Here is a 26,759-nt window from a genome sequence, read left to right on the forward strand (position 1 = left end):
CTATTCAAGATTGAACAGAAATGGGTCTACAGATTAAATAGTGACAAAGAGGGACTCAAAGAGCCAATACCCTGGATGTCCCTCTAGACCAGTTTCTCATTCTGTTCAGTATTCACAGTCTTAAATTTGGTCTGCCTTAGTATAACATTCTTGCAGCTGGTTATGTTATATACTAAAACACCGTACACATAACCTATGCTTAAGGCTTAGAATACTCAAATACGCACTCCTACAAACGAGTACATCAGTAAGAGTCCATTTCCTGTTAGTTAATACAGTTTCCCCTAATAATAACATTTACAGTGTCTTATGAACGAACACAGGTCACCTAGTGCTATAACTCTTTTTTTAAAAAATATTCTTAATACCATCTTCCATTCTAAAACCAATGAGTACTCTCAATTTGTTTTCCTATAACACATTTACAGCGTCTCATGGATGAATACAGTCCACTCAGCGCAATGTTATATCTCCAAAGCATTGTTTTCTTAAACATCGACTCTGAAACTACATTTCCCAGCGCTCCCCGAATCACATGACCGCATCTGATCATGTGATTCCATTGACAGAGCGAACGCATAAACATCTCTTTGTTGCAACAAGCGGTGCCCCCCCAGACAGCTCGGACGACTGTCAGGAGACACCGACGGTCAGGTGAGCTGGCTATATGATTTCTGCAAGCTAGCGCGCGTTTGACGAATTTTCGTCACACAACGCATGAGACAGTCAGTGCAGGCAGTAAGTCTCATAGACATCTTTAAACTCCGTAATGAGTATTTTTCTAAGCCTGGTCTGTCACAATGTCTAGTGAATTGACGCTTTTAAATTGCGCAACATCATACTCTCATAGACACCTTTGATCAGTCTGTCGAGCCAAGCTCGCATCATGCAAGTTAGCACGCGTCTAACGATATTCGTCAATCTAAACGCATGAGACAGGCAGCGCAGGTAGTCCGTCTCATACACACTTTGAAACTCCGCATTGAGTATTTTTCCAAGCCCGGCTTGTGAAAAAGTCGAGTAGACTGACGCTTTCAATTGAGCAACATTGTAGTCTCATAGACACCTTTGAAGTCGGAAATGATCACATTCCGAGTCCAGCTCGTGTATATGTTCTTTACACCACTGGACGTTTGCGCGGCACATTGAGTTTTAAATTGAGCAATGTAGTTAAACATCCGATTGTTGGGGATCGGTATAAGCAAGGTTACTTTTAAGCAAACCACTTTCTGTTTGATGGAGCAATTGAGCCATAATTGTTCTTCCCTTTACTTAAACTCTTTTCAAAAAACGACTCATTTTCTAGAGCGGTGCTCCATTAACCTGAGCCGCAGCCAGGTGGGGTGAAGCTTCTCAACCACTACGTATGGGTGAGTGTCCATATTAGAATTCACCTTCTGATGTGTGTGAATGCGCAACGATCGCACTGTGGTTCTAATTGACAAAAACCACGTGAATATGATACATTCATGTTCCTTTTTCTTTCTTGTTTGTTTGTCTTTCTGTTTGGATCCAATACCGTTTGGTATGATGCGGTAACAGTATATGGTTGAACACATTACCTGGAATCCTCAGGTGATATCATTTTATTACTTTTCACATAAAGCAGTAGTTTTAACACCATAAGGTCCTGAAGAATGCATTTGAAACTTTTTTCTATAGATGCAGAAACATGTTGACCACCATTAAGTACGGTTATTATTTCAAACCCGCACTTACACTTGTTTTTTAACCTTAGGGATTGGGAGATACTAATAAAATTTGTTTTTCTACCCGATTCACCTAATTTTAGTATAACCCCTCACTATTTCACTCCTATCACTATACACTGCTTTTCTTCAGTAGCCATTCTTTGTAACAACACATACTACCCACTTGCCACATCTATCGGTCACGGTAACATCAGACCGGCCGTTTTGTCTCCTGGGTAAGGAGAACCCAAATGATGAGAAAGAGGGCGGTACAGTGTGGCTTCTGATGGGAATATTTTCTCCATATGCTCTTGAGTCTTGACTTGGCCAGCATAAATTAGTGTGCATGGTGTTCTCTCACTGGTGTTATCTGCATGATTTTGGTTCTGTGATCCATGTTGAATGACTTACCTTCTTTGACCCCCAGGTATTATTTAGTGTTGTGTAAATAAACTGACAGTCCTCATTAGAGCTGATGTTGCATAGTTGGGATTATGAAAAGTAGAACGCAGGGAAGATGCCCATGTGATCCTTAGCAAAAAAATATTTTGAAGGAAATGTTGTTTTATAGATAAGAACTCCTGTTAAATTAGAAGTTTTAGACTTTCCTGTTGCTCCTATAATATGAGAGCATGGTCCTAAGCGAATAATGTAGGTGCTTTTATTAAGAAGAAAAATTTTAGAAGTATCTGCAGTCCTGTACAATAAATGTAAAGTGTATGAGTAGAAGTGTAGAACATTTCCTTTTTTTATTTTGAGGGTTTTCAGATTAGAACACAGGAATACACCAATGTAAGGATTTAGGGTATGTCTGTGTTGTTTTTCTCTTTTCCTCACAATTACAAAATGAATACAAACTTCCTTGGCTGCTTGCGATTGGGTGATGTATTACTCTTGTCAGTTCACCAAAGAGTTCCTTTTATACTTGCCAATAGGTCCACGATGTTGTTTTTTTTACTCTCTCATAGATAGATTAAAGTGGTTCTTGGGTGCCTTGCTAATATATGGGGCGTTCCCAAGACTAGGAAATATTCTGAGACTATCCGCTCTGTTGATAGACTGTTTCTGTGCCTTGTCTAAAGACCTTTTGTTCTGTCCACCAATAGATATTTGCTGCCTTACAACCATTGCCAGAGGGGCCCGGACATCAGATTCTGCCTGGGGAGTCAGCGTCGGCACCAGTCCAGCCTGAAGCCAAAGTGAAGGTAACGAGCACAGGTATTGCTGGCAACTAGGATCTCAGAGAAGGCGGAAGCCCTGTGATCAAGTGTGTACCCCTGCCACTGTCTTGGGCGAAAGACGGGGTCACAAACCAGAAAGGAGAAATTGTGGATCAGACTGACCAGAATGGCGAAGAGGCTTTGCTTGAGGTGACCCCTTTTGAAACAAGGGTTGCTTCAGAGATCCCAGCATCAGGCCTCTGAATCCTGGTCCTAAAGTGAATGCAAGTTTGCACCTTTGTTTGTTGGTCAAGAGGTGCCTGAGCACACTGGATGCAAATATGTGGCCCCAACGAATGAGCAGTGCGCCAGCAGAGCAATACAGGAGTTAGGGAAGGACTTGAGTTTAGGGTACAGGTGCTGTGTCTTGGTGCCTGTTAGATTGAAGTGAAGAAAACGTGTGCACTGCCTGAGACACTGGACAGGATCGCTGAGAGCATTTGCCCGGTGGGTGCCTGCCCTATCCTGAAAGAAGAGACATTTCCCTTGAAACTGGGCTGTGATTCTTGATTTGCGAGTTCTGCAGCTCCACCGTGGAAACAACAAGAGCCTGCCTGTGAGGCTTAAACGGACACAGGGAGAAGACTCCCCTCTGGTTGGTTGTACAGCGGCTTCAATTTCCCCAAGGACTACTACTTCTTTTTGTCAATAGTGCACCCCTTTGGATGCCCCGTTTTTAAGGAGGAACAGCCCTTTGCAGCTCTTCGTCCTAATTCCTATGGCCCTGTGTGGTCCCCCTGGTCCCTTGGAGCCAGGATTGTTTTTGTAATAATCTGTTTAGTAGCTTTAATATTTGCATTAGTTATATTTATTAGGCACGAAAAACATTTTTCTGAGCAATTGAAAAAATTTGGCTTTGCCCTTTCCTTGAATGTATTAAATTGATGTTCTAGCCCTCATAAAAGGAAAATGTAACAGTCAATTGGAAAATGTTTTTATTAGAGATGTCCTGTTAGATATTCTGAAACTGAAATGGATGGTCACTGCAATGCATAGGAGCCCTGAAAATGTTTACCAGATGATTTTAGGATTTGCATTTGCTTGGGACTAGAAAAATGATAATTCTGTTTGTAATAGTGGTCATTACTCTCTCCTGCTATCTGTATGTTAATGATGACCCGATGCTCCGTTCCCTTTGTATTCCTGCTTATACTTCACATATACCCGCTTAATGAAATGTTTAGAATGGAAAATGCCCACCTAGCAATGAATTAGGAAATTGATTATGAAAATTAATGTGTTCCTACTGGATCATAGGAATGTCTTTAGCTCATGCTAAAAGGACGATCTGTTAAATATTCCAGGGATTTTTAGCATGAGCTGAAAGCCATTTTGTATTTCTGGCAGCCATCTTGTTTGCCATGTGCTGCCACATGCTCGCCATATACTCTGTCCTTCCTCAGTGTTGACTGCTCTTGTAATCTGCCTAGAAACAAACTATATTTAGCATCTTACACCTTCGCACATGCTCAGTTGAGCTTGCAGCTGTCCTTGCAACTGTTCCTAGTCTGTAAATGTCAGGATGTGTTCACCAGAATTAGCAACGGTTAGCTCCTCCCACTTTGTTGAGCAAGCAGATCTTGCATGTCCATATTAGTCACTTTGCATGCTTACATGTGCCAGGACCTCCCTTTGGTCTTATGCTGACTATGTAACCCTAAGCATATATAAGGCCTCTGTTTTCTGTACTCCTTAGACTGCCTCATTCAGTTGCTAAGGCTTCTGTGTGACGTAGTCTCCCTCATTTGAGGTTAATAAAGATGTTACTTTTATATTTCAGCTTCTGTGCCAATTTCTTCTTTGTTGGTTTAAAAGGACCAAGTATTAGTAAGACCCCTGAGAAGGTTTATATTTTCTACATTTTCTTTGAAAGAAGTGACCACCATGGATGAAAAAATGTAACAGACAAGGGCACAGAACCTTCCGGTTATCGTCAACACGTTAACTGTTCATTCTTTAACTGGTGTTGGAAGACAGACCGGATGGGATCCGATTAGTATAAGCTGGGTTTAGTTTGCATTTAGAAGCAGCACATTTCGGCCCATCTCTTTCTCGATGGCTTGGAGAAGGCTCCAATCCCCCAGTGCTCCAGTTCATACCACACATCTGAGTGCAAGCAGCAGGACCTTTGAACCCTGCACACCCTACCATGGAGGGGATGGATAGCGATAGGTTAAAAAGTACCTGCTGAGAACTAGAACGCTGGGCGGACAGCGCAGCTTTCTTTTATTGGGTTGCAGTACACCAACAAGACTGCGCTGCAGCATCCGGTTGGTCAGATATCATCCAATAGTAACATTAATCTCACTGGTCACCACTTGCTGGGACTGGGACAGGACGTCATGATCAGTGTTGGAACGTCGACAGAAGTAAATTCACTAGCCAAACAATCCTGACATTGGATCAGTCCAGAATTTATCAGAAGTCTCACACACTCTCTTCGAGTCTATACTGTGATACTAAGAACTCGCTCATGCCCCAACAATCCACACGCAGATCTATTCCAAGGCTTGCCACAATCTGTTAGGCAACTCCTCATTTCCCAACACAAGCTGAGGCTTTGAGCTCCAGGGTTTCTGCAGACCGACTCTGCTCTGAAGAGACCTCTGCACTCTCAGGTCATGGGCAGCCCGTGCATCCAAGGATTCCTTCACTCTAGACATTAATGCTTGCACACTATGGAAGCGAGAACTCCGCTATGCACACCCCAACCTGATACCCGCACTCACCTGGCAGATGGCTCTTGGAACACGTCCGAGTTGATGTGTATCAGCAGGTCGCCTCCTGGAGTGTACTCCATCAGAAAGCAGGTGTGATTCGGGGTCTGGAAACAGCCAAATATGTGCACCAGGAAGGGGTGACGTGCGGTTGTGACCAACTCAAAGATACGCTTCTCGCACATCAGGCTGAGGAGGAAAAGAAAGCGTTTTAGAAAACTGTGGCATCCTGCAGGCACACCCCACAGGCTAAACATCTGGAACGAGCAGAGGTAAGAGAAAGCAACCTGTAGGGTTGGAGTGCTTCTATGCAATGTGAATATCTTCCATTTCAGAGTTTGGTGCTTCTCATACTCATCGCCATGGAGATTGCTCCATTTAGCCTCTGAACACACCAGACAATGTAGACACAAGCTTCACTCAGAGACCCTCTTCAGGGAATTTTTTTTTTACACATTACATATGTAAGAGGCATATATGAAACACAAGATTTCACCTTAGAGTACAGGAACAGCTCGAGGAGCAGAAGGTAAAGCTTTCTTTAAGCAGACAAAGTACAGTCCTGAAGTAGCAGTGCAAGCTTCACTAACACATCAGGTAGAGTATTGGGAGAAGCACTGCAAGCTTCTGACACAAAAACAGGCTCACCAGGGTTAACATTTGCACAAGCTTCCCTTCCACAGATCAGGTATACCACAGGGACTAGCAGTGTAAGCGTTCCCTGAACGTAGAGAACATGGACAGCAAAAATACACATTTCAGCAAAGTCCCTTTAGCTAGAGAGACTCCAGTAGATTAAAGATCCTTCCATGTCCATAGCATGCTCTCCCACAGTCGTCAACATCTATAGCACTCAACATAGTGAAAGATGCGCACATCTCACAACAGAAAAAGGAAGGATAAAAGCAAAATAATCAGACCTGCGGTTTTAGAATGAGCCGGGGAACAAAAAGACTACATGAGGAGGTGTATTTATGCCACACTTCTAGATTTCAATGGTGCCAGCAGCACCCCATGAGACGGTGGCTCTTTGCCTGGTTCGGAAACTGGTGTGAATGCATACAGTACTTGTCCACGATGTGCCGACAAGTTGCCCCTCTGGTACCAACTTGGGGTCATTCCTGGAGTGGACCAGGTGTGAAGCTGCTGGTGAGAAATGCCTCTGCTGCAGCATGCGGAGAATTAATGAACTTTTCAGACATCACTGTCAAGGGCTGGGAAGCACATACCACTCATCGAGCTAGAAGTGATCATATTACTCATTGAGCTGCAAGAGACTGAACTACTCATCGAGCTAAAAGCGATCATATTTCTCATCGAGCTGCAAGCGATTGAACTTCTCATCAAGTTGGAAGCGATCATATTACTCATTGAGCTGCAACAGATAGAACTACTCATCGAGATAGAAGCGATCATATTACTCATCGAGCTGCAAGAGATTCAACTACTCATCGAGCTAGAAGCGATCAGATTACTCATCGAGCTGCAAGCAATTGAACTACTCATCAAGTTGGAAGCGATCATATTACTCATTGAGCTGCAAGAGATTGAGCAACTCATTGAGCTAGAAGCAATCATTACTCATCGAGCTGCAAGCAATTGAACTACTCATCAAGTTGGAAGCGATCATATTACTCATCGAGCTGCAAGAGATTCAACTACTCATCGAGCTAGAAGCGATCAGATTACTCATCGAGCTGCAAGCAATTGAACTACTCATCAAGTTGGTAGCGATCATATTACTCATTGAGCTGCAACAGATTGAACTACTGATCGAGCTAGAACAAAGCAAACTACTCATTGAGCTGGAAGCGATTGAACAACTTATCGTACTGGATGCTATCACGCTACACATGGAGCTGAAAGCGATCCACGGACGTCCAGATTCAAAAGTGCTACTACTGCTTCCCTCAGAAGGAAAGGTTATGTTGCCTACGGGCTCCAGTGCTCTTGGTACGTCAGGCCCCTTCTAACATACGAATAGGATCATCCTTCCCTGGAGAATTCAGTCTAGGGGGTGCGCATATGTCTTCAAGAGCTAAAGAAGGAAAACTTACTTACACATAAGAACAATTCTCCAGCAAGAGTATCCAGCCAGTGTCATTGGAACACTAGACCAATCCTTGGTCACAGCAGAGAACAAGGCAATATTTGGATCTTCTGCCTTTTGCGATTTCCACACAGAGAAACCGCACAAAAAGGTCTTACAGCAAAGCAGCATCTCAGGGTGATAAGACACCAAAGGGAACTATTGTAGTTTATTCTGATATTTTCAGCCACATGTCCAGTGACGGGAAGAATGGGTAGGTTGGTTATGAGGCAGGAAGTATCCCCTCAATTTTTTTCTTCAGCACTAAAATACCAACAATGAAAATGTGCAGCTGTGGGCGGTTTCTCAAGAGTCTTTTGACTGCTGGAGAAACTGGAAGTCAGCCGACATCAAAAATAAGGCAATAATAGTTACAAACCGTGTGGATCGACTTGCAACCTGCAGCCCTGCAGATAACAGACAAATGAACATTTTGCTAACAGCACTGCTTTTTCTTGTTACATTTCTTAACAGAGCATCTAAACTCTTTCGACCCCATCTCTAGATACCGGGGTAATAGATTATTGTTATTAAATTTATTTCAAAGCGCTCAATTCCCTAAATAGTGTCCATGTGCTAAAAACATAGCGGTCTAACAGCACTCTTGGCCAGCAATTATGTGGAAAATAGCCAGGTTTTAAGTTACTTTTTAAACACTAAGAGATCCACCGGCTTTTGCAGATAAATTGGAAGCTGTTGCACAGATAAACCGATTGAAACAAGAACCTCTACCCCCTGCCCAAGAAACTCTATATTTACACTGTGTTAGAAAGCTGGAAGGGTTTATTTGGGAACTCAAGGCTAAAACCACTAACTCAAAAACCTACTACATTAACCACTAACCATGGTTCCCGGTATGGCTCGCCATAAGGATGCTTCAACACCTCATCTGAAGGAGTACGTGCTATATAAATGCAAGTACCATACATATATTCTGTGGCAAATGTGAACACTCCTGGTGACTCCGGTCTGAACCAGCAGGTGAAGTTGGATAGTTTGTGTTTTTAAAAAATGGTTCAGCCAACTGAAAGCTTAATAGATTTGAATAATATTTAAAATGTGTGTGTGTGGGTGTGGATACTAACATGTGTGCGTGTATGTATATGTGTGTGTGTGGATGATAACACATGAGTAGATGTATGTATGTGGGTGGTTGCTAAAGTATGTGTGCACGGGGGTGGATGTGTGTGGATGCCAACAAGTGTGTAGGTAGATGTGTGGATGCCAACATGGGGTGGACGTGTGTGTGTGTGTAGATGCGGACATGTGTGGGTTTCAGTTCTGGTGGTGATGAGAAATCTGGAATACATTGGGAACTAAATTGTATGGATTATTGCTATGCATAGTGTTTAACTTCATTATGCTATTCCATATTGTACAGGGTCAATTGTAATCATAAAAAGATGGGCAAAAAATACATTTACCTTAAAGAGCTTCCAGCTTTAACAATCACTGCCTCTTTGTCCAAAAAGTGTGATTCAAACTCTACAGCCTGCATTTTTTAATCTCTTTAATTTACAAAATTATTTTTATTTCCATTATTTAAACTTTGTCATATATTGTAAGTATTTAACTTGTACTCGCATTTTGCACAGATGCATCACTTTCCTACGAAGACCCTCGGCACTTGCTTCAGCACTCACCCTGTAGCGTCCCCCCCAGCTTGGGTACCAACCCCCCACATGACCCTTAATAACATACACCTTTATTCGTCTGCGTGTAATGGCGGACTCGACATTCTAAAAGGAGTTTTTTTTGCTTCCGCTCGGACTACGCCCCAGCTGTACTGAGTCCATTAGTAATCATAGGGTTAAGTCATAAAACTCTCAAGAGACTACATTTCCCCTTCTGTGAAATAAAAAATGTCAATGTTTTACAAAACAAGATATATGTCTGTCCAAGGACGTCTCTTCAATCAACCTCGTTGGCTTTTCAATTATTTGACCTGATCTGTTTACTGGGAGCTGGGAGCTGTCCTCTTCAGTGTCAGATTTTCAAAGATTGTGAAGTCCCTGAGTTTTCAGGTTCACTCTTTGCTTCATCATCTTGCTCAGAAGACCCATGAATCAAATGCCGAAAGTGAGAAGAGTCTTTTGTAACAGACTTTCCAGGACGTTGGGTGGTCACCTCGAGTCCCTTACAGCATCAGATTTCCTTCTTCGTATCTGTCAAGCGATCACTAGATCTCCTCTCAAACTTGACGTTCTCTGCGTGTCGCCTCTTTTCTGCATGGACTTTCGTTTTCTGCTTGTTAACCAAGTCCTATGTACGAGTTGTGTTCTCATTTCCTTCTCTTTTGTTGGTCCATTGAGGTAACTTGGTTGTCTTTGCTCTCCCAAACATCAAAGTCGCAGGAGACGTTGAACGATGGGCTCGTAGGGTAGAATTCAATACAGTTTCCAAACTGAGCCTCTCAAGAGTTGAACACAGCTCTGCTTTCTTTAGTTTATTCACAAAATGCTCAACAAGTCTTTTGACCTGTGACCATAAAGGTGCACCCTTCTGATGCTTTTTGTTCAGTTGCTCCAGGAAATCCTTGAATTCTCGACTACTAAAAGTGTGGGCATTATCAGACTTCAAAATGCCTGGAATCCCCCATGTCACAAAAATGACACCTAGTCTCTCAATAACTCACTCATGAGTTGTGGATGAGAGATCCTCTAGTGAAAGAAAACTTGAGTATTCATCCACAATTATCATCTGATAATGTCCATTATTGAGTGGACCAAAGAAGTTTATGGTTTTGTCTCCCATGCATCTTAGGGAGTTCTGACATGGTAAGAGCATGTTGAGTAATATTTGCATAAAGGCCGTTGCATAGGACACAGGCTTGGAGCTCCTCTTCAACCCTCATTTAAATGTGGAGACCAAACTAGATTTCTGAGAGCTCTCTTGAATGCAACAATACCATCAATCAATCAATCATGACACTTATAAAGCGCACTACACACCTGTGAGAGTCTCAAGGCGCTGGGGAGGGAAGGGGGTGCTGCTACTGTTCGAAGAGCCAGGTCTTGAGGAGTCTCCTGAAGGCCAGTTGGTCCTGGGTCTGTAGTAGGTTGGTGGGGAGGGTGTTGGCGGCGAGGTGGGAGAAGGATCTGTCGCCGGTGGTCGCTCTTCGGATGCGGGGGACTGTGGCGAGGGCGAGGCTAGCGGAGCGGAGCTGACGGGTGGGGGTGTAAAAGTTGAGTAGAGTGTTGAGGTATGCTGGTCCGGCGTTGTGGAGTGCTTTGTGTGCGTGGATGAGGAGCTTGAAGGTTATCCTTTTGTTGACGGGGAGCCAGTGCAGGTCTCTCAGGTGGAGGGTGACGTGGCTGCGGCGGGGATGTCCAGGATCAGACGTGCGGACACGTTCTGGATGCGTTGCAATCACCTCAGGAGCTTGGCCGTCATTCCTGTGTAGAGGGCATTTCCATAGTCCAGCCTGCTGGTGACGAGGGCCTGGGTGACTGTTCTTCTCGTCTCTGTGGGGATCCACTTGAAGATCCTGCGGAGCATTCGGAGGGTGGTGAAGCAGGATGAGGATAAGGCGTTGACCTGCTTAGTCATGGAGAGGGTGGAGTCGAGGATGACCCCTAGGTTGCGTGCATGGTCGGTGGGTGTCGGGCTGTTCCTAGGGTTGCAGGCCACCAGGAGTCATCCCAGGCTGAGGGGGTGGAGCAGAGGATGAGGACCTCTGTTTTGTCCGAGTTCAGCTTCAGTCGGCTGTTCCTCATCCATTCGGCGACGGCCTTCATTCCTTCGTGAATGAATGAATGAATGAAACTGTTCTTGTATTGCGCAAACTTAGCCCAGTGGGCGTCAAGGCGTCTAAATCAAATGCAGAAGCTAGAACCCCCCCACTGCCCTAATCTCTCATAGGTAGGCCCTCTTAAAGAAGCAAGTTTTGAGAGCCTTTTTAACCCTTTCGATGCTGATGACGAGCTCAGCTCGTCATCACCCACGGGTGTCGTGTGCTGATGACGAGCTGAGCTTGTCATAGTGCCACTAAAATGGCATTTTCCAGCACACAGCGGGAAAACGCCTAGCAGCCAAGAGGTTAAATGACTCGATTGAAGGGAGAGTGGAGGTTGGTCTTGGCGGTGTGAGGGTCTTTGGTGAGGGATATGATCAGCTGGGTGTCGTCGGCGTAGGAGATGATGTTGAGGTCCTGCTGTCTGGCGACGTGGGCGAGGGGTGTCATGTAGATGTTGAACAGCGTCTGGCTAAGGGAAGAGCCCTTGGGTACGCCGCAGAGGATTTCGGTGGCCGTGGAGCGGAAGGGGGGGAGGCGGATGCTCTGAGTTCTGCCAGAGAGGAAGGGTGTGGTCCAGTCCAGGGCCTTCTCTTGGATACCGGCGTTGTGTAGGCGTGTACGTAGTGTGTGGTGGCAGACCGTGTCGAAGGCGGCTGACAGGTCCAGGAGGATGAGGGCTGCTTTTTCTCTGTTGTCCAGCAGGGTCCTGATGTCATCCATGGCTGCGATGAGGGCGGTCTCGGTGCTGTGGTTGCTGCGGAATCCGGACTGGGACGGGTCCAGGATGCTGTTCTCCTCGAGGAAGCGGGTCAGTTGTTTTTTGATAATTTTCTCGGTGACCTTCGCCGGGAGCAGGGAGATGGGTCAGTAGTTCGAGGTCCTTGGAGTCCGCCTTGGGTTGCTTGAGTAATGCGTTGATCTCGGCGTGCTTCCAGCTTTCTGGGAAGGTTGCAGTCTCGAAGGAGGTGTTGATTACTTTCCGGAGATGGGGTGAGACGGCTGTGCTGACATTGTTGAAGATGTAGTGAGGACATGGGTCCAGTGATGATCCGGAGTGGATGGTGTTCATGGTCTCGCTGGTTTCCTAGTCATTGACGCTGGTCCAGGAGAGCAGGCGGTTGGTGCAGGTGGTGGTCGTGGAGGCGGTGGTTGTCGGGGCGATCGTGGCATTGAAGCAGTTGTGGATGTCGGCGATCTTGCGGTCAAAGAAGGTGGCCAGTGAATCGCACAGGTCTTGTGAAGGCGGGATATTGTTGGTGTGGGAGCTGGGGTTGGAGAGTTCCTTCATGATGTTGAAGAGCTCTTTGCTGTTGTGTACGTTGTTATCCAGGCGGTTTTTGAAGGAGGCCCTCTTGGCGGCTCTGATGAGTTGAGGGTGTCTGTGGGTGTCGTTCTTGTGGGCGGCATAGCTGTCCGGTGTTCGTTCGCGGAGCCAGTTCTTCTCCAGTTTTTCGGCAAGTTTGTTTGAAGGCCTGGAGGTCTTTGGTGAACCAGGTGGCTTGCTTGCTGGTGTGGTTGTTGGAGGGTGTCTTGAGCGGGACGAGAGTGTTGGGGCAGTCATTGATCCACTGTCTAAGGTTACGGGCGGCAGTGTTGAGGTCGGCGGGTAGGCTCTGGGCGAGGGTGTTGGTTAGCTGGTCTTCTGTGATCTTGCTCCAGCAGCGTTGAGGCATCTATTACGTGTGGTGGTGCGTGGTGGGCTTCCTGAAGGTTAAGTGGATGCAGTGGTGGTCGGTCCAGTGGGGTACGGTGGTGTGGTCGAATGAGACGTGGGGGCTTACGCTGAAGATGGGGTCGAGTGTGTGGCCGGCGGCGTCGGTTGGTGTTGTTACGAGCTAAGTTCGAGGTTGGCGAGGTTGTCGATCAGGGTGGTGGAGTTCATGTTGTTGTTCTCGAGGTGGAAATTCAGGTCCCCGAGGAGGATGTCATCTGTGAAGGCGAGGGCGTGTATGCTGATGAAGTCGGCAATGGAGTCGCTGAAATGTGGTCGGGGTCCAGGGGATCTGTAGACCAGGGTTCCTCGGAGGGTGGTGTTAGGGTCGGTGTGGATCTGGAAGTGCATGTGTTTGGCGGTGCTGAGGGTGTTGTCGGTGTTGGTTGAGGCTCTGAGGGTGTTTCTGTGGACTATGGCGATTCCTCCTCCAATGCAGTTGGTGCGTTCCCTGTGGGTGATCTTGTAGTCTTAAGGGATGGCTATGGCGATGTCGGGGGCTGAGGGGGTGGTTCAGCCAGGTCTCCATCAGGAAGGTGACATCTGGGGAAGTAGAGTCGAGAAGGTCCCAGAGTTTGACGGCGTGTTTGCGGGCGGAGCGGGTGCTGAGGTATTTGGGTTCTTTTGTTGGAGGTTTGGTGGGCCCGATGCTGGTGTAGCCGCCGGTCCGGCAGGAAAAGGGTCCTTGGGTGCACTTCGGGGTGGACCGGAAGCAGGTGCGTTTTCGTCCGGGGTGGAGTGCGTGGAGGGTGTTGGCATCGTAGCAGAGTCAGGTGTTGTGGCATTTACGGGGGCCAGGGGTTCTGGCGCTAGGCGCGGTCCAAACGGGCTTGCCTTAGGCGCACCTTCGGCACGCCAGCAGCGCGCCCGCTGCTTGCGGCCGCCATAAATGGGGAGGTGGAGGCGGGAGCGGGGTGGCCAATGGGGAACAAGGGGACGGGGCAGCAGGGTCGGGAACCGGGGATGGGAGGGGACGGCGAAGGAGAGCAGAAGTCAAGGGGGACAGTGGTGGAACAAAACGTGGATGAACTAACACCATGAAATCCTTTGTGAGCCACTTCAATTATTTTCTGTCCTACACTCTCCAGAATTAGGATTCTCTACCCTTGTAGTATTTATTTTTATTTATTTATTTTGAAAGTTTTATATAGCGCGAACAGGATCTTTGCAGATATCAGAGCGCTTTACACGGCTGGGAATGCCAGCAAGAGATTGGGGTTACATATAGGTAGAACAGCACATCAATAGTATAAATATAACAGTTAAATGTGTGCATAGATAGTCAGTAGCATTGATAATACAGGTGAGATACATAGTCATAAAGTTCGAACAGCGATTTAAAAGTGTGCGTAGATAGTAGTAGCAACAATAATTCAGGTGAAATACATAATCATACATGTTCATACATGCATAGAGTTCGGACAAAGTAATACAGGTCGGAGTAGGGTCTTTCCAAAACAACGTTAATCGGTCAAGTGTATTTGGCCATAAAAATAGCTTTTACTTCTTTCTTGAAAAGAGTGAAGGAGGAGATGAGCCTGGTTTCAGGGGGGAGTGAGTTCCAGATCTTGGGTGCCATTCCTGAGAAAGAGCGTTTATATGTTTTTACCTTCCGGAATCTTCGAGGTTTTAGCAGAAGATTGTCTGTGCCTCTAGTGATTCTAGAGCCGCCAGAGATTGACAGCTTCTGAGTGAGGTATCTGGGGGAGCTCAGGTGTAGAGCCTTGTGTGTCATGCAGGCGATTTTCAGATGTATTCTGGCTTCAAAAGGCAGCCAGTCCAGTGTTTTCAGATCAGGGGTGATGTGCGAGTGTTTTTTTGATCCAGTGATGAGTCTGGCTGCAGCGTTTAGAGAGGCTCTTAGGGGTGCAGTGCTGGTTAATGGGAGACCGCAAAGGGCGGTGCTGCCGTATTCAATTCGAGGGATTACTAGAGCTTGTACTGCAGTTTGGAAGTCTTTGGCTGGCAGGAAGGGTTTAAGCTTCCTCAGTGTATTGATTTGGAAGTTCGCTCCCTTAGTAGCCTTGCTGATATGATGTTGCATGTTAAGGTTGGAGTCGAGCGTTATGCCTAAAGATTTCGCTGAGTCCACTATGATGGGTTGGACATTGAGTGCAGTTAACTGTTTAAGCCAGGTTTGCGTGATGGGGATCTTGGTGGGGGGTGTGATCAGCAGAAATTCTGTTTTCAGAGCATTGAGTTTGAGATGATTATCGGCAAGCCAGGATTGGGTGCTTCTGATCGTAGAGTTCAGGAGTAAGATGTCATTGGGGGATTGTACTTTGAGATATAGTTGGGTGTCATCTGCGTACATGTGAAAGAGTACATTGGATGCTTGGAGCAGGGTGGTGAGAGGTTCCATAACTAGGTTGAACAGGGTTGGTGATAGGGAAGATCCTTGTGGGACGCCTAGAGACACAGGTATTGGAGAGGACATCCGGTTGTTACTCTTGAATTTCTGCGACCTGTTGTGTAAAAAGGAGGTGAACCACTTGAGAACAGTCCCAGAAAGACCCATTCTTGTGCTCAGAAGCTCGAGTAACTTCTCGTGTTTGACAGTGTCGAATGCCGAAGAGAGATCAAGCAGGATGAGGAGGCAGGTATCACCTTGATCTAGAATTTGAAGGGCGTCGTCAATTATGTGCGTCATAGCTGTTTCAGTGCTGTGTCCTGCTCGGAAACCTGATTGATGCGGGTTGAGGAGATCAAACAAGTCGATATGTTTAGTCAGTTGTAGTTGAGCGCATTTTTCCAGTAATTTGGCGAGAGTGGGAATATTGGTAATGGGACGGTAGTTGTTTAAGTCGGATGGGTCGGCAGTAGGTTTCTTTAGCAAAGGTGTGACTTGTCCAATTTTGAGGGAGTCAGGGAAAGTTCCTTCTTGGAGCGAGCTGTTGATGATTTTAGTCCAGAGGGGAAGGAGCAGAGGGATGAAATCTTTGACAGCGTTGGCAGGGAGGGGATCCGAGAGGTGATTGGAAGGTTTCAAGGTGCTGAGCAGTTTGCCTATTTCTTCTTCGGAGTAGGTTTCAAAGGTTGACCAAGTAGCATTGTTTTTAGGTTCGGTGGGTGTTATGCAATTGAGAGTGCTGTGGAGTCTTGCGTCCGCGCGGAGGTCATTCTTTATGTTGTCAGTTTTTTGGGTAAAGAAAGTGGCGAAGTCATCACATGAGGGTGCTTCGTGCAAGGTACTGACAGGTTGGGGTTGTTCCTTGGCTTGTGTTCTGATTAACTCAAACAGTTTTCTAGGGCGATTTTTTGCTTGGTCAAGCTGGAGGCTGAAAAAGTTTGCTTTCGAGCGCTTTATTTTCCTGAAGTAGGCGTTTCTCTTTGTCTTCAGGGTTTTTAGGTGTAGTGCAGAGGGAGCTGTCCTCCAGGTGCGCTCTGCCAGTCTCATGGCTCGTCTATCTTCATTGAGACTCCCGTCGTACCATGGTTTGGAGATTTTAGCGGGGACTCTTTTTAGCTGCATGGGAGCAGCCTCATTAATTATTGAGGTCACTGCGCTATGATAGTGGTCAGTCAGAGATTGGACATCTGTAACGCCAGTAGGGGGGAGTAGGAGGTCGCGACTGTTCTGAGGTAGGGATAATTGGTTGAGTCTTTTCAGGTCTCTTTTCCAGACTTTAGGTCTGGTGGGTTGAACAGAGTTGAGTTTGACTTTTTCATTGATGTGAAATGTAACAATAGGATGGTCTGACCAGTCACAGCGTTGAATAGCCTCAAGTTGAATAGCGCCCTCTTTGGCGATGATAAGGTCGAGGATAGCGCCTTTCTCGTGGGTCGGGCTGTTGCATAGTTGTGTGAGGTCCAGGGCGCTGAGGAAGCTTTTAAGACTATTTACCACCGCATCGTTGAGATCGTTCCAATGGAGGTTGAAGTCGCCCAGGTATATTTGGGTGAGCTGTCGTCCTGCGTTGGATGAAATCAGGTCCATCATTTGCTGGGCGAAGATGAGGTGGTCTCTGGGAGGGTGGTAAATGCTATGGAGAGAGCATATCGGTTTGCCATCACTGATGACATCGAGGCAGATGTATTCGCAGGAAGTTGGAGAGGGTAGGGACGGCACGGGGACTTTCAGAACAGAAAGGCTGTTCCTGTATATGCATGCGATACCGCCACCTATCTTGCCAGACCTGTCAAGCCTAATGATGTGGTAGTTAGGGGGGACCAGAATGTCCATTATAGGTGTAGAGGATTCGGTTAACCAGGTTTCAGTCAGGATGATTAGGTCGAGGTCCAATCTGTGGATGAGATCAGCGATGGCGGCGGAGTGTTTAGAAGCCGATCTGCAGTTTATGAGAGTGCATTTGAGACGGGGTGTGTCTGGAGAGGAAGAGGGTGCTAGAGAGAGTGGGACTTTTCTAAGGTTATTTGGGACGGATATTCTGTTGTTAAGAGTGGAGGATCTACGGGGGTTTGAGTGTATTGTGGCGATGGGGAGGTGCGGAGCCGTTATGAGGTTTAGGGGAGCTTGGTCGTAGGAACGGAGGAGGGAGAGAGTGTCGAGGTCCGAGTGGGGGTTGCATGTACGGAGGGGGCGGTTGTTGCGATTGTGGGCGGGGATCGCGGTCCAGTGAGTGTGGCGGTTGTGCTTGTTGCGATTGTGGGCATGGATCGCGGTCCGGTGAGTGGGACATGGCTTAGGAGGGTCGTCAGGACGGGAGGGGAGCAGGTTGAGAGGGGGGGTGGTGGTGAGAGAGGCGAGTCTAGGGGGTGTGGTGATCAGCTCTTTGATGATGTGCATGTCTTCCTTGATAGTGTGAATTTCTTCTTTGAGTTGTAGGAGGAAGGACATAATTTTGTCTAGCGTGGAGTGAGTATTAGTGCTGGGGGTGGAAGTCATGGTTGGGTGGTTGACCTGGGACTTAGCGTGCGGGAGGGGGGGAGGGTTAGTGTTCATGCAGGGCTCCGTGTTGTCGTGTTGTTGTAGAACTCCTTCCTGAGTTATAGACAGTTCATCTTTAACTTTTTTAATACTTTTGATATTCCCTATCATGGTTGAGAGGTTTAGTAAGTTGGTTCAATGGCTGATGAGTATTTATATTCTTTCAACCTCAGCATGTCAAAAGTCAAGTATACTTTTATTGATTCGTTAGAAAATCGTAAAAGGATGGCAAACCATCATAAAACACAATACATAAAATGAGCATTTTTTTTAATGAGCAAGTTCTTAGTATCACAGTATAGACTGGAAGAGAATGAGACGTGACCACAGTTAAAAAGCTGACACGTAATTCAATACATTTTTTTTAAAAATGGCGGCCAGTAGGTTATTTGTTAACTGGTACGCGGCTCTTAGGCCCCCGGACTAGACGGCTTCTCTGCCGACTTTTATAAAACATATAAAGACCTACTAATGCCTCACCTGATTGAGGTCTATGCGGAGGCCTTGGATGTGAGCATCCTCCCCCCGACCTTTCGTGAAGCTGTGATAATTCTATTGCCTAAACCAGGGAAAGACCCCAAACTTTGTGGTTCATATAGGCCGCTGTCACTACTGAACACGGACTACAAAATTCTAGCCAAAGTGATAGCAATCAGACTGTCGCTTCTGATGGAATTCATCATCTCTCCCGTGCAATCGGGTTTTGTTCCACATAGGTCTACGTCCCTTAACCTCCGCACCTTATTTACGATCTTACACCGTATCGACCCCGTTACTCCAGCCGCTGCGATTTAATTGGATGCGGAGAAAGCATTTGATTCACTGGAATGGCCCTTCTTCCTCTCGGTCATGCGCTGTATGGGCATGTCGGAGTGCTTTATTGCAACCATAGCCCTTTTGTATACCAGGTCCTCCGCACATCTGCGACTCAATGGTGTATTGTCAGATCCCTTCCCTCTATCACGGTGTACAAGACAGGGTTGCCCCCTTACCCCGCTTTTGATTATTTTAGCTCTCGATCCATTGACCCGACAGTTCCAGCAGAACCACCTCCAGCGCGGGTTACAGTTTCGAACTGGCCCTTTATTGATGTCCATGTACGCAGATGACATGATACTATACGTCAGGCACCCCCACTGCAATCTGTCCCCGTTAATACGGGAAATTATACGTTTCGCAGCATTCTCAGGACTAAATATTAACTGGCACAAATCGGTCATTTTTCCACTTACCGCTCAGCACTACTCCCTGGCTTTTGAATTTCCGCTAGAATGGTGCTATGATTCCGTTAAATATTTAGGAATACATTTTCATCTAGACACTGCATTGCTGATACGCCTCAATTATGGCGCTGCAGTCTCTATGCTGGAAACACAGATCAGCCGCTGGATTAGTTTACTCCTCTCCATGGCCGGGAGAGTTGCAATTATTAAAATGGTGGTGCTCCCACGTTTTTTATACTACTTCAATAACATACCGGTTCCCCTAACCAATGCCTTCTTCAAGCAATTACGCTCCCTTCTGCTCCACTTGGTTTGGGGTGACCGCACTCCTTGTGTCAGCTGGAAAGTCTTGACCATGCCGACTGACAGGGGTGGGCTGGGAGTATCGGACTTCTACTTGTATTATTTACTTGCCCAATGTGCCTATGCCTATTCATGGTTCCACCCGGACGCACGAATTCCATACTTACGTCCTGAGGCAGATTTGGTTCTCCCTAGACAGCTTCTTACACTTCTCCCCACTGGATTCCCTCGAGACCCGCGTGACATACAAATTGTATCCACCACATGCTGGGCCTGGGTTAAATTGCGTAAACGTTTAGGACTAGATGTGCTTTACTCTCCGGTATTGCCCATTCCCAATGCCTCCCTGCTTCCCATTACAGAGGAGAAGTTGGTAGAACGCACCTTGCAGATATTTGCCATCGGCACCCTCTGTGATCTTTTCCCCGATGGCCACGTATTCTCTGTGACACAGGAAGCCCGATTCTCTGACCGCTCCTTTATGGACACATTTATTCTCACCCGGCTTCGATCAGCATTGAGGGCCTGCTTCCCTTCCTTCCCTTTAGCTCCCGAGAAGGTCCCCCCTCTTACGTTGGTGATACAGAGCCCATCCAACACACACCTGATTTCCTAATTATATAAACAATGCGTTGCACTTAAACCTAGTGATGACTCCAAACTCAGGGCCGAATGGGAAGCGGACCTGGGCGGTCCTATTTCGGATGAGCAATGGACATATTGTTGTAAGGCCACGACGGATGTCTCCTTGAATAGTCGGCATAAGATGTTACAGTTTAAATTTCTCTGGCGGTTGTATTTTACCGCAGCGCGTGCGCATAGAATAGACGACTCCCGGCCTCACCACTGCCGGAAATGCCTTTCCCCTTTTGCAGACTTCGCACATTTAACATGGACTTGCCCCAAGATACATCAATACTGGTTGGACGTTCACTCTACATTGGGGGATATACTCTTTATACCTCTCCTGCCTGCTCCTGAGATTGCACTGCTGGGATATGTTGCAAATTTCCCCAGGATTGTTCGTAAATTGGCACGCTTGGCTTCATGTTGGCCAAGAGGGAGATAGCACTGCTCTGGGGGAGTAGGAGGGTCCCCACTCTCCGATTATGGTTAAACAGCTTAGCTTTTTGTAATACGAACTGCGAGGAGTTCAGCACTTTATCCCCCCCTCCTCCAGGCTTACGGATATCTGGGAACCCTATCGAGACTACATCTCCCGGAAACGAACGGCCTAGGAGGCCCTGACACAATCCGGCATCACCCAACCAGGGTGGGTTGAACCCCTTCAATCTCTGCATTGGGGCAGTACGGTGCCAGAGTTTGCATCTCTATTTAGCTGTTATTACATTTTTGTTGGCACTATATTAATATACGTAATTGTGTCATTGGAGTGATTTCCGATAGGTAGGAGGACTTTGATATAAATCAATATTGAGATATCATGGGTCTCCCTCTTCAGAATTTACTTTGATATTTGCCATTTCTGCTCATATTTCGTGGATATGTTTCGCTGCACTATTGTTATTGTCAATACTCGATATACTTTTGCGCTGCTATCGTTTGATTATTCCTTTATTGTTTTATTATATTTACTTTAGTATGCCCCTGCATTAATTTCACCTTTTTGTCATTCACAAGCCTGTATAACTTTAAATAAAGGTTTTTTTTTAAAAATGTAAAAGTTTTTCTGAGTCCTTTACGTTTTTCTAAAACGACCTCTCTCCGATTCTGCTCTCAGCAACAGTGACTCTCCTTGGTGATTTATCTTCTATTTGGGAGCACGAGCCACTGGACCTATATCCAGCTCTTTGTACCCATCGCTTTTCAGATACTGAACAATAAACCGCTTCCCACTGCTCCTTGTGCTACTTCCCGCCCCAGCAGACCCCCAGATATTAAAAGTGAGGAAGGCGCTTCATGCCCCTGAGCTGCATTTAGGAGGACAGGCTGCATCGAGGCTGAGATCCCCAGGGTAGTTGACAATAAAACACCTTTTCATTAGTAAGGATTTGCTTTTTCACCAATAAGACGTGTTTTTATTCCCTTAAAATGCACGCAGAGGTCAGGCTCACCTGTCCACCTCGTCCCGGGTGACTATGTCTCGCTTCTTCAGAGCTTTGATGGCGAACAGCTTCTTTGTGGCTTTGTGTTCCACTAAGATCACCTGAAAGACAAGAGAGCGTCAGTAGCCACCAGCCTTGTATATCTAAAGCCCCTCTCTACCCCTAACACCCTAGGTCCCAAACCCACCTCTCTGCCCCTACATCCCCAGGCCCCAAACCTACCACTCTGCCTCCCAAACCCCAGGCTCCAAACCCACCTCTCTGCCCCTAACACCCCAGGCCCCAAACCCACCTCTCTTCCCCTACCTCCCCAGGCCCCAAACCCACCTCTCTGCCCCTACATCCCCAGGCCCCAAACCTACCACTGTCTCCCAAACCCCAGGTCCCAAACCCACCCCTCTGCCCCTAACACCCCAGGCCCCAAACCCATTTCCTCTAAGCACCCGGCTACCCCTTCAGAACACTGCAATGCAGGGTCAAAGTCCAGAGGGCGCCATGATTCTGGTACCCGGGCGGGTCAAATCGGAAATGGGGCAGAATGCAGGCTTGGGTATCTGTAGAATAGATACTCTCAGTGTTACAGACTTCCTGCATCTAGATTTATGATGGTTTTATAGCTTGTATTGACGAGTAGGACTAAACCAGATTAAAAACAAACACAAAATAAACATTATCTTTGGTCCTTTTCTTTGGAAGCAGAGCAGTGGCCAGTTTGAAATATTTGATCTCTATGTCGGATTTACATTTTTCTTGCTTAATTTGCTGTTTATTTTACTTTGTTTTCAGTTCAACTCGTCCCACTGCCCCCCTTTCTTTGTACACCTTAAATTCCTCGTGCCTAAAGGTGATCCCTGACCCTCAGAGTCCCCTGTCAGTACAGGGGACACCCCACCCTCTCTACCCTCAATGACAGAGCACTCGCCTGCCCCTTCTCGTCTGTTACCCTGGCTCAGGGCATAAGTCAGGGGTACACGCGGGTACACGCCATCCACCCACTATTTTCACAGGGTGGACGCCATCCACCCTGCAAGAAGTGGACCCCACTGAAATATGCTGAACTTGTGCTGGTGTAATTACCAGTCATGGGGCGGGGGGTGGGGGGGCATGGCCACGGAGCTGATGGGGAAAGACGTGTGAGCTTAGAGCTCCGCGCCGGCCCCGGGATTTATCCTGCTGCAGGACCTGGAACCGAGCCCCAGAGTACCCGAGATAGTGTGGGTAGGGGCGGTGAGCACCCGCTGATGGGACGTCGGGCTTCTGCTGCCCGGCGAGGTGCGCGATGAAGGAGCAGTCAAGATGGCGATGATGGAGGCTTGCTAATTTTCGAAGCCCAGCCGGAGGAAGGTCTTAGAGGATCTCAGAGGACTGGCGGAGCCCAAATGGCATCACCTGACCGCGATGGCACTGAACCCTCTGCAGCATTGCCAATCCGGGAGTGCGGCACTGATAAGACTGACAGACCCAGATCTGACGCAGAGGGATCTACTGGACCTGCAGTGCACTGGAGATCGGAGAGACGAGTAACTGCGGGAGGCGACCTGTAGAAGTAACGGAGCCCCATAGAGGGCGGGAGATGTCTTGATTCGTCTGTTGCGGTGCTGGAGCACCGTTGCAGTGCACAGACTCACGGGCAGACCGCCATTTTGAGCTCGGACCGCCATCTTGCGTGTTCGGTAAGGCGGAGGGCTCAGCACTGCACTGCGGATTGCTCTGCCTGGCGTGACTACACACGGCCAAATGAGCAGCAGACCACAGAAGAAACTGTATTGACGGATATTGTTGTGACCCTTAAAGTGCTGGGAACAGTGGTGACAGCTGGGGATGAATATCGGAGAATGGAAAATGGCGAAGATATCCCCAACTAGACCACGGAGATGGATGAGGAAGTGACCACACTGAAGTGGGCAGTGGTGTGATTGCTACGAAGAAGTCAGCGAAAGGCCCTGTAGTAACTACGTCCATGGAACTCCCTTTGTAGTGCTTTATGAAGTGGTTGGGACCCTTAAACATCACTGCACTGGAGGTATTGTTGCGGAGGATTACACCTGCGGGAGTCGAGTGTCGGCCAGGGTTAACAAAGCCGCCAACCATTGGGGTGCAGCGGTAGCAGTTACGCCGTGGAGAAGAGAAGGAGCAATGGCGTGCTGGAGGCCCGTGTGACCTGAAGTGGGATGAGGCAGTTGTGGGCAAGTCCTAAGACACAACTACAGCCTCTGCATACGGCTCTTCCCGTTAGAGAGTAGACTGATAAAGTGGGAGCAGATGACTGGAACCCAGACTGCAAGGAGGCAGTTTGTGACTGAAACCGGCAGGGAAAATGGAAACGACTAGAAGCAGGTGAGAGGTAGCCCTGGTTGCCATATGGCCAAGGGGAGTTACAAGACCGACAGACACGAAGGGAGCCCTCGCTGGTAGTGGGCCTAGTTTTGCCCAGGAGATAGCGACACAAAGCGGGGACTAGGCCATCTAACAACACCTGTAATGGGGAAGCCACGGGGGAAGCAAAGGGGAACACAACCTGAACTGGAGGAAGAAACAGGAGCACAAGAAAAGCAAGAAGTGGTAGCGCCACACCCGAGGGGCTGATGCAGCAGCAAGTGGACCAAATCCTTAAAGCCATCACCGATACCAGTGATGCTCTCCACCAGGATAATGCGCATGTGGCACAGGGGCTGGGCCTTCTCCTTGCAGACCACGCTAAACTTGCTGACCGGGCAAAATAGACAGAAGTCGCCTTAGAGACCTTAGAACCCTCCCACAAGGCACTAGAAGCTCAGGTGGCAGATGTCACGCACCAGTTGCAAACACTAGAGCGGATGGCCGAAGATGTCGAAGGACGGAACCGAGGGAATAAGGTCCGCGTGGTGGGTCTACCGGAAGGTGTGGAGGGAGCTAATATGGTGGAATATTTGGAGAATTGGCTAAGAACTGAAGTTGCACCTCAGTGCCTTACCTCCTTCTACACCTTGGCGAGAGCGGATATAGTGCCCGCTATGCCACCTGCACCCGGCAGGCCGCCCAGACCAGTGGTGGCAAGACTACTACATTATAGGGATTGGGATCTCCTGCTGTATAAGGCTCGCTCTTCGGGCCCCTATAAAGTGGACAACTGCAACGTGACACTGTTTCCAGACTACACATAGGATGTACAGCGCCGCGTGCTTCATTTTTAGAGGGCAAGAAAGCACTCCGGGACGAAGGTCTCCAGTATTCCTTGATTTTTCCAGCGTGTCTAAGGGTGGCGCTAGACGGCAAAACAAATTTTCATGACAGTCTTGACAAAGCCTGGAACTGGTTGGAATCTTACAGAGCGAGTACTGGCGAAGCGGGGCGTAACATGAATACTCTTGCAGTGGGGCCGCGCTCGCGCCAGTCGCAACCTATCCGAAAAAGCCATACCATAGCTCAAAAACCCTCAGAGACCCAAAGTGAGAAGGAGCGGTCGGCTGCATTATTGGCTGTTACGACAATTTCTCAGGAGAAAAAAGTGATGTCACCGGTGGCAACAGAGTCGGAAAAGGGCACCATGGAGCCGGAATCTGAGGAATCCGAAACGGGAAGAACCCGATTGCCTCACGTGACACCTGGGACTGCAGACGAGATTGCAGATGCTTAGATTCAGGCTATGTGAGCATTTAAGGGGGAGGAGATTGTTTGGATGTTCGGCATATGTGGTTCCGTATATCGTGCGGTCCCCAGAGATATTGGAATTTAGTTATTATTGGGGGTACAGCGCAGGATAGAGGGGATAGCACAAGTTAGACCTCTACGGCTCTAGGCCGCCAACCCTATCTTTGTGTGTTTTGTTAGAATGTTATTTTGGATGGGTGCTAGATTTGTAGAGCCTGTTCTGGGGTGGGGTTGTTGGGGATTTTGTTTTGGGCTAGTTAGAGCCACTGGTGTGTTCGGGTATTGCTGGAGGTCATCAGTGCAAATTGGAATTCGACATGGGGAGGTTATTTGATTTGAAATGTATAACCTGAAATGTACGGGAAATACACACGATGGTTAGGCACCATAAGGTGCATGCTTATTTGGTGCATTGGGGGGGTTCATATAGCCTCCCTCCAGGAAACACCAACAGTGTGGTGGATCCGGAAGGGAGGTTTTGTGACAGTGGCGGGTCGCCTTAATGGCGTGGATGTGACACTGTGTAGTATATATGCCCCTAACGTGGAACAGGTCCGCTTCTTTAGTCATCTATCTGGGAGGCTAGCACCCTACTTCACTGGGCCAGTGTTAATGGGAGGGGACTTCAACTCGGTAGCGGACACCACGGTGGATAGATCCCAGCCACTGTGTACTCCTGACATCCATGCTAAAGTGTGCAACAGTGAATACCTCACGAGAACACTTTCAGACCACAACCCATTATTAGCAACTATACACTGGACCCGGGAGAGTCCCATGGTACCGACTTGGATGTTACGACCTGAGGCACTGGAGGTCCCCGTCTTCGGTGAGGAAATTAGGGTAGGCATCACCCAGTACTTTGACGAGAACGAGGGCACAGCAACAACATTGGCAGTAGACTGGGATGCTTTTAAGGTATTAACAAGGGGCCTATGTATCGCTAAAATAGTAGGGGTACGGAAGACACTTGTACACAATATCGAGACAGCAGAGCAATGTTTGCGATCAGCCGAAAGGAATCGCCCAGAGACTCCGGGCACGCACAGGGAAGTTTTGGAAGGTAAGGAGTCAGTGGCCGCGCAGGTGGAGCGATTGCGCTGCTTTGACCACAAGTCCTATCTGGCATGGGTGCATGCGGAGGGGGACGAGGCGGGAACTCTATTGGCATGGTTAGCTAGCTAACCTGAATCCCCAGGGCTCGCCTATATTGGAACTGTAACTGGAACTGCAACCCCAGCGGGAGGGTCAGTGTACACTCAGCTAGGAATTAATGGATTGTTTCTATATTACTATACCGAATTATGCCATAAGCAAATTGCGGGATGCCAGAAACCTCATAGGGGAGATCTTGTCCAATGTGGCATTACCGAGGCTAGAGGAGGAGCAGGCGGACTTATTAGGACAGGTGATTACAATAGGAGAAATACAGGGCGCAATCAAGCACATGGCACGCAATAAAACGCCAGGGGCAGATGAGCTGCC

The 26,759-nt window shown here is 47.6% G+C and overlaps 1 protein-coding gene across 1 annotated transcript in view; it reads right to left on the bottom strand.

Annotated features, from left to right (window-relative positions):
* The window catches only part of PKN3 (protein kinase N3), a 314,322-nt gene that overhangs the window by 91,464 nt on the left and 196,099 nt on the right, over positions 1 to 26,759 (bottom strand). The window contains exons 15-16 of the mRNA XM_086920604.1: positions 21,654 to 21,745; positions 5,641 to 5,817 (exon numbers count right to left, since the gene is read on the bottom strand). Coding sequence (XP_086776730.1) covers positions 5,641 to 5,817; positions 21,654 to 21,745 — 269 coding nt within the window. The remainder of the gene's footprint in view (positions 1 to 5,640; positions 5,818 to 21,653; positions 21,746 to 26,759) is intronic.

The sequence above is a fragment of the Lissotriton vulgaris genome, chromosome 5 (genome assembly GCF_964263255.1).
Source record: "Lissotriton vulgaris chromosome 5, aLisVul1.2, whole genome shotgun sequence".
In the NCBI taxonomy this organism is placed as follows: domain Eukaryota; kingdom Metazoa; phylum Chordata; class Amphibia; order Caudata; family Salamandridae; genus Lissotriton; species Lissotriton vulgaris.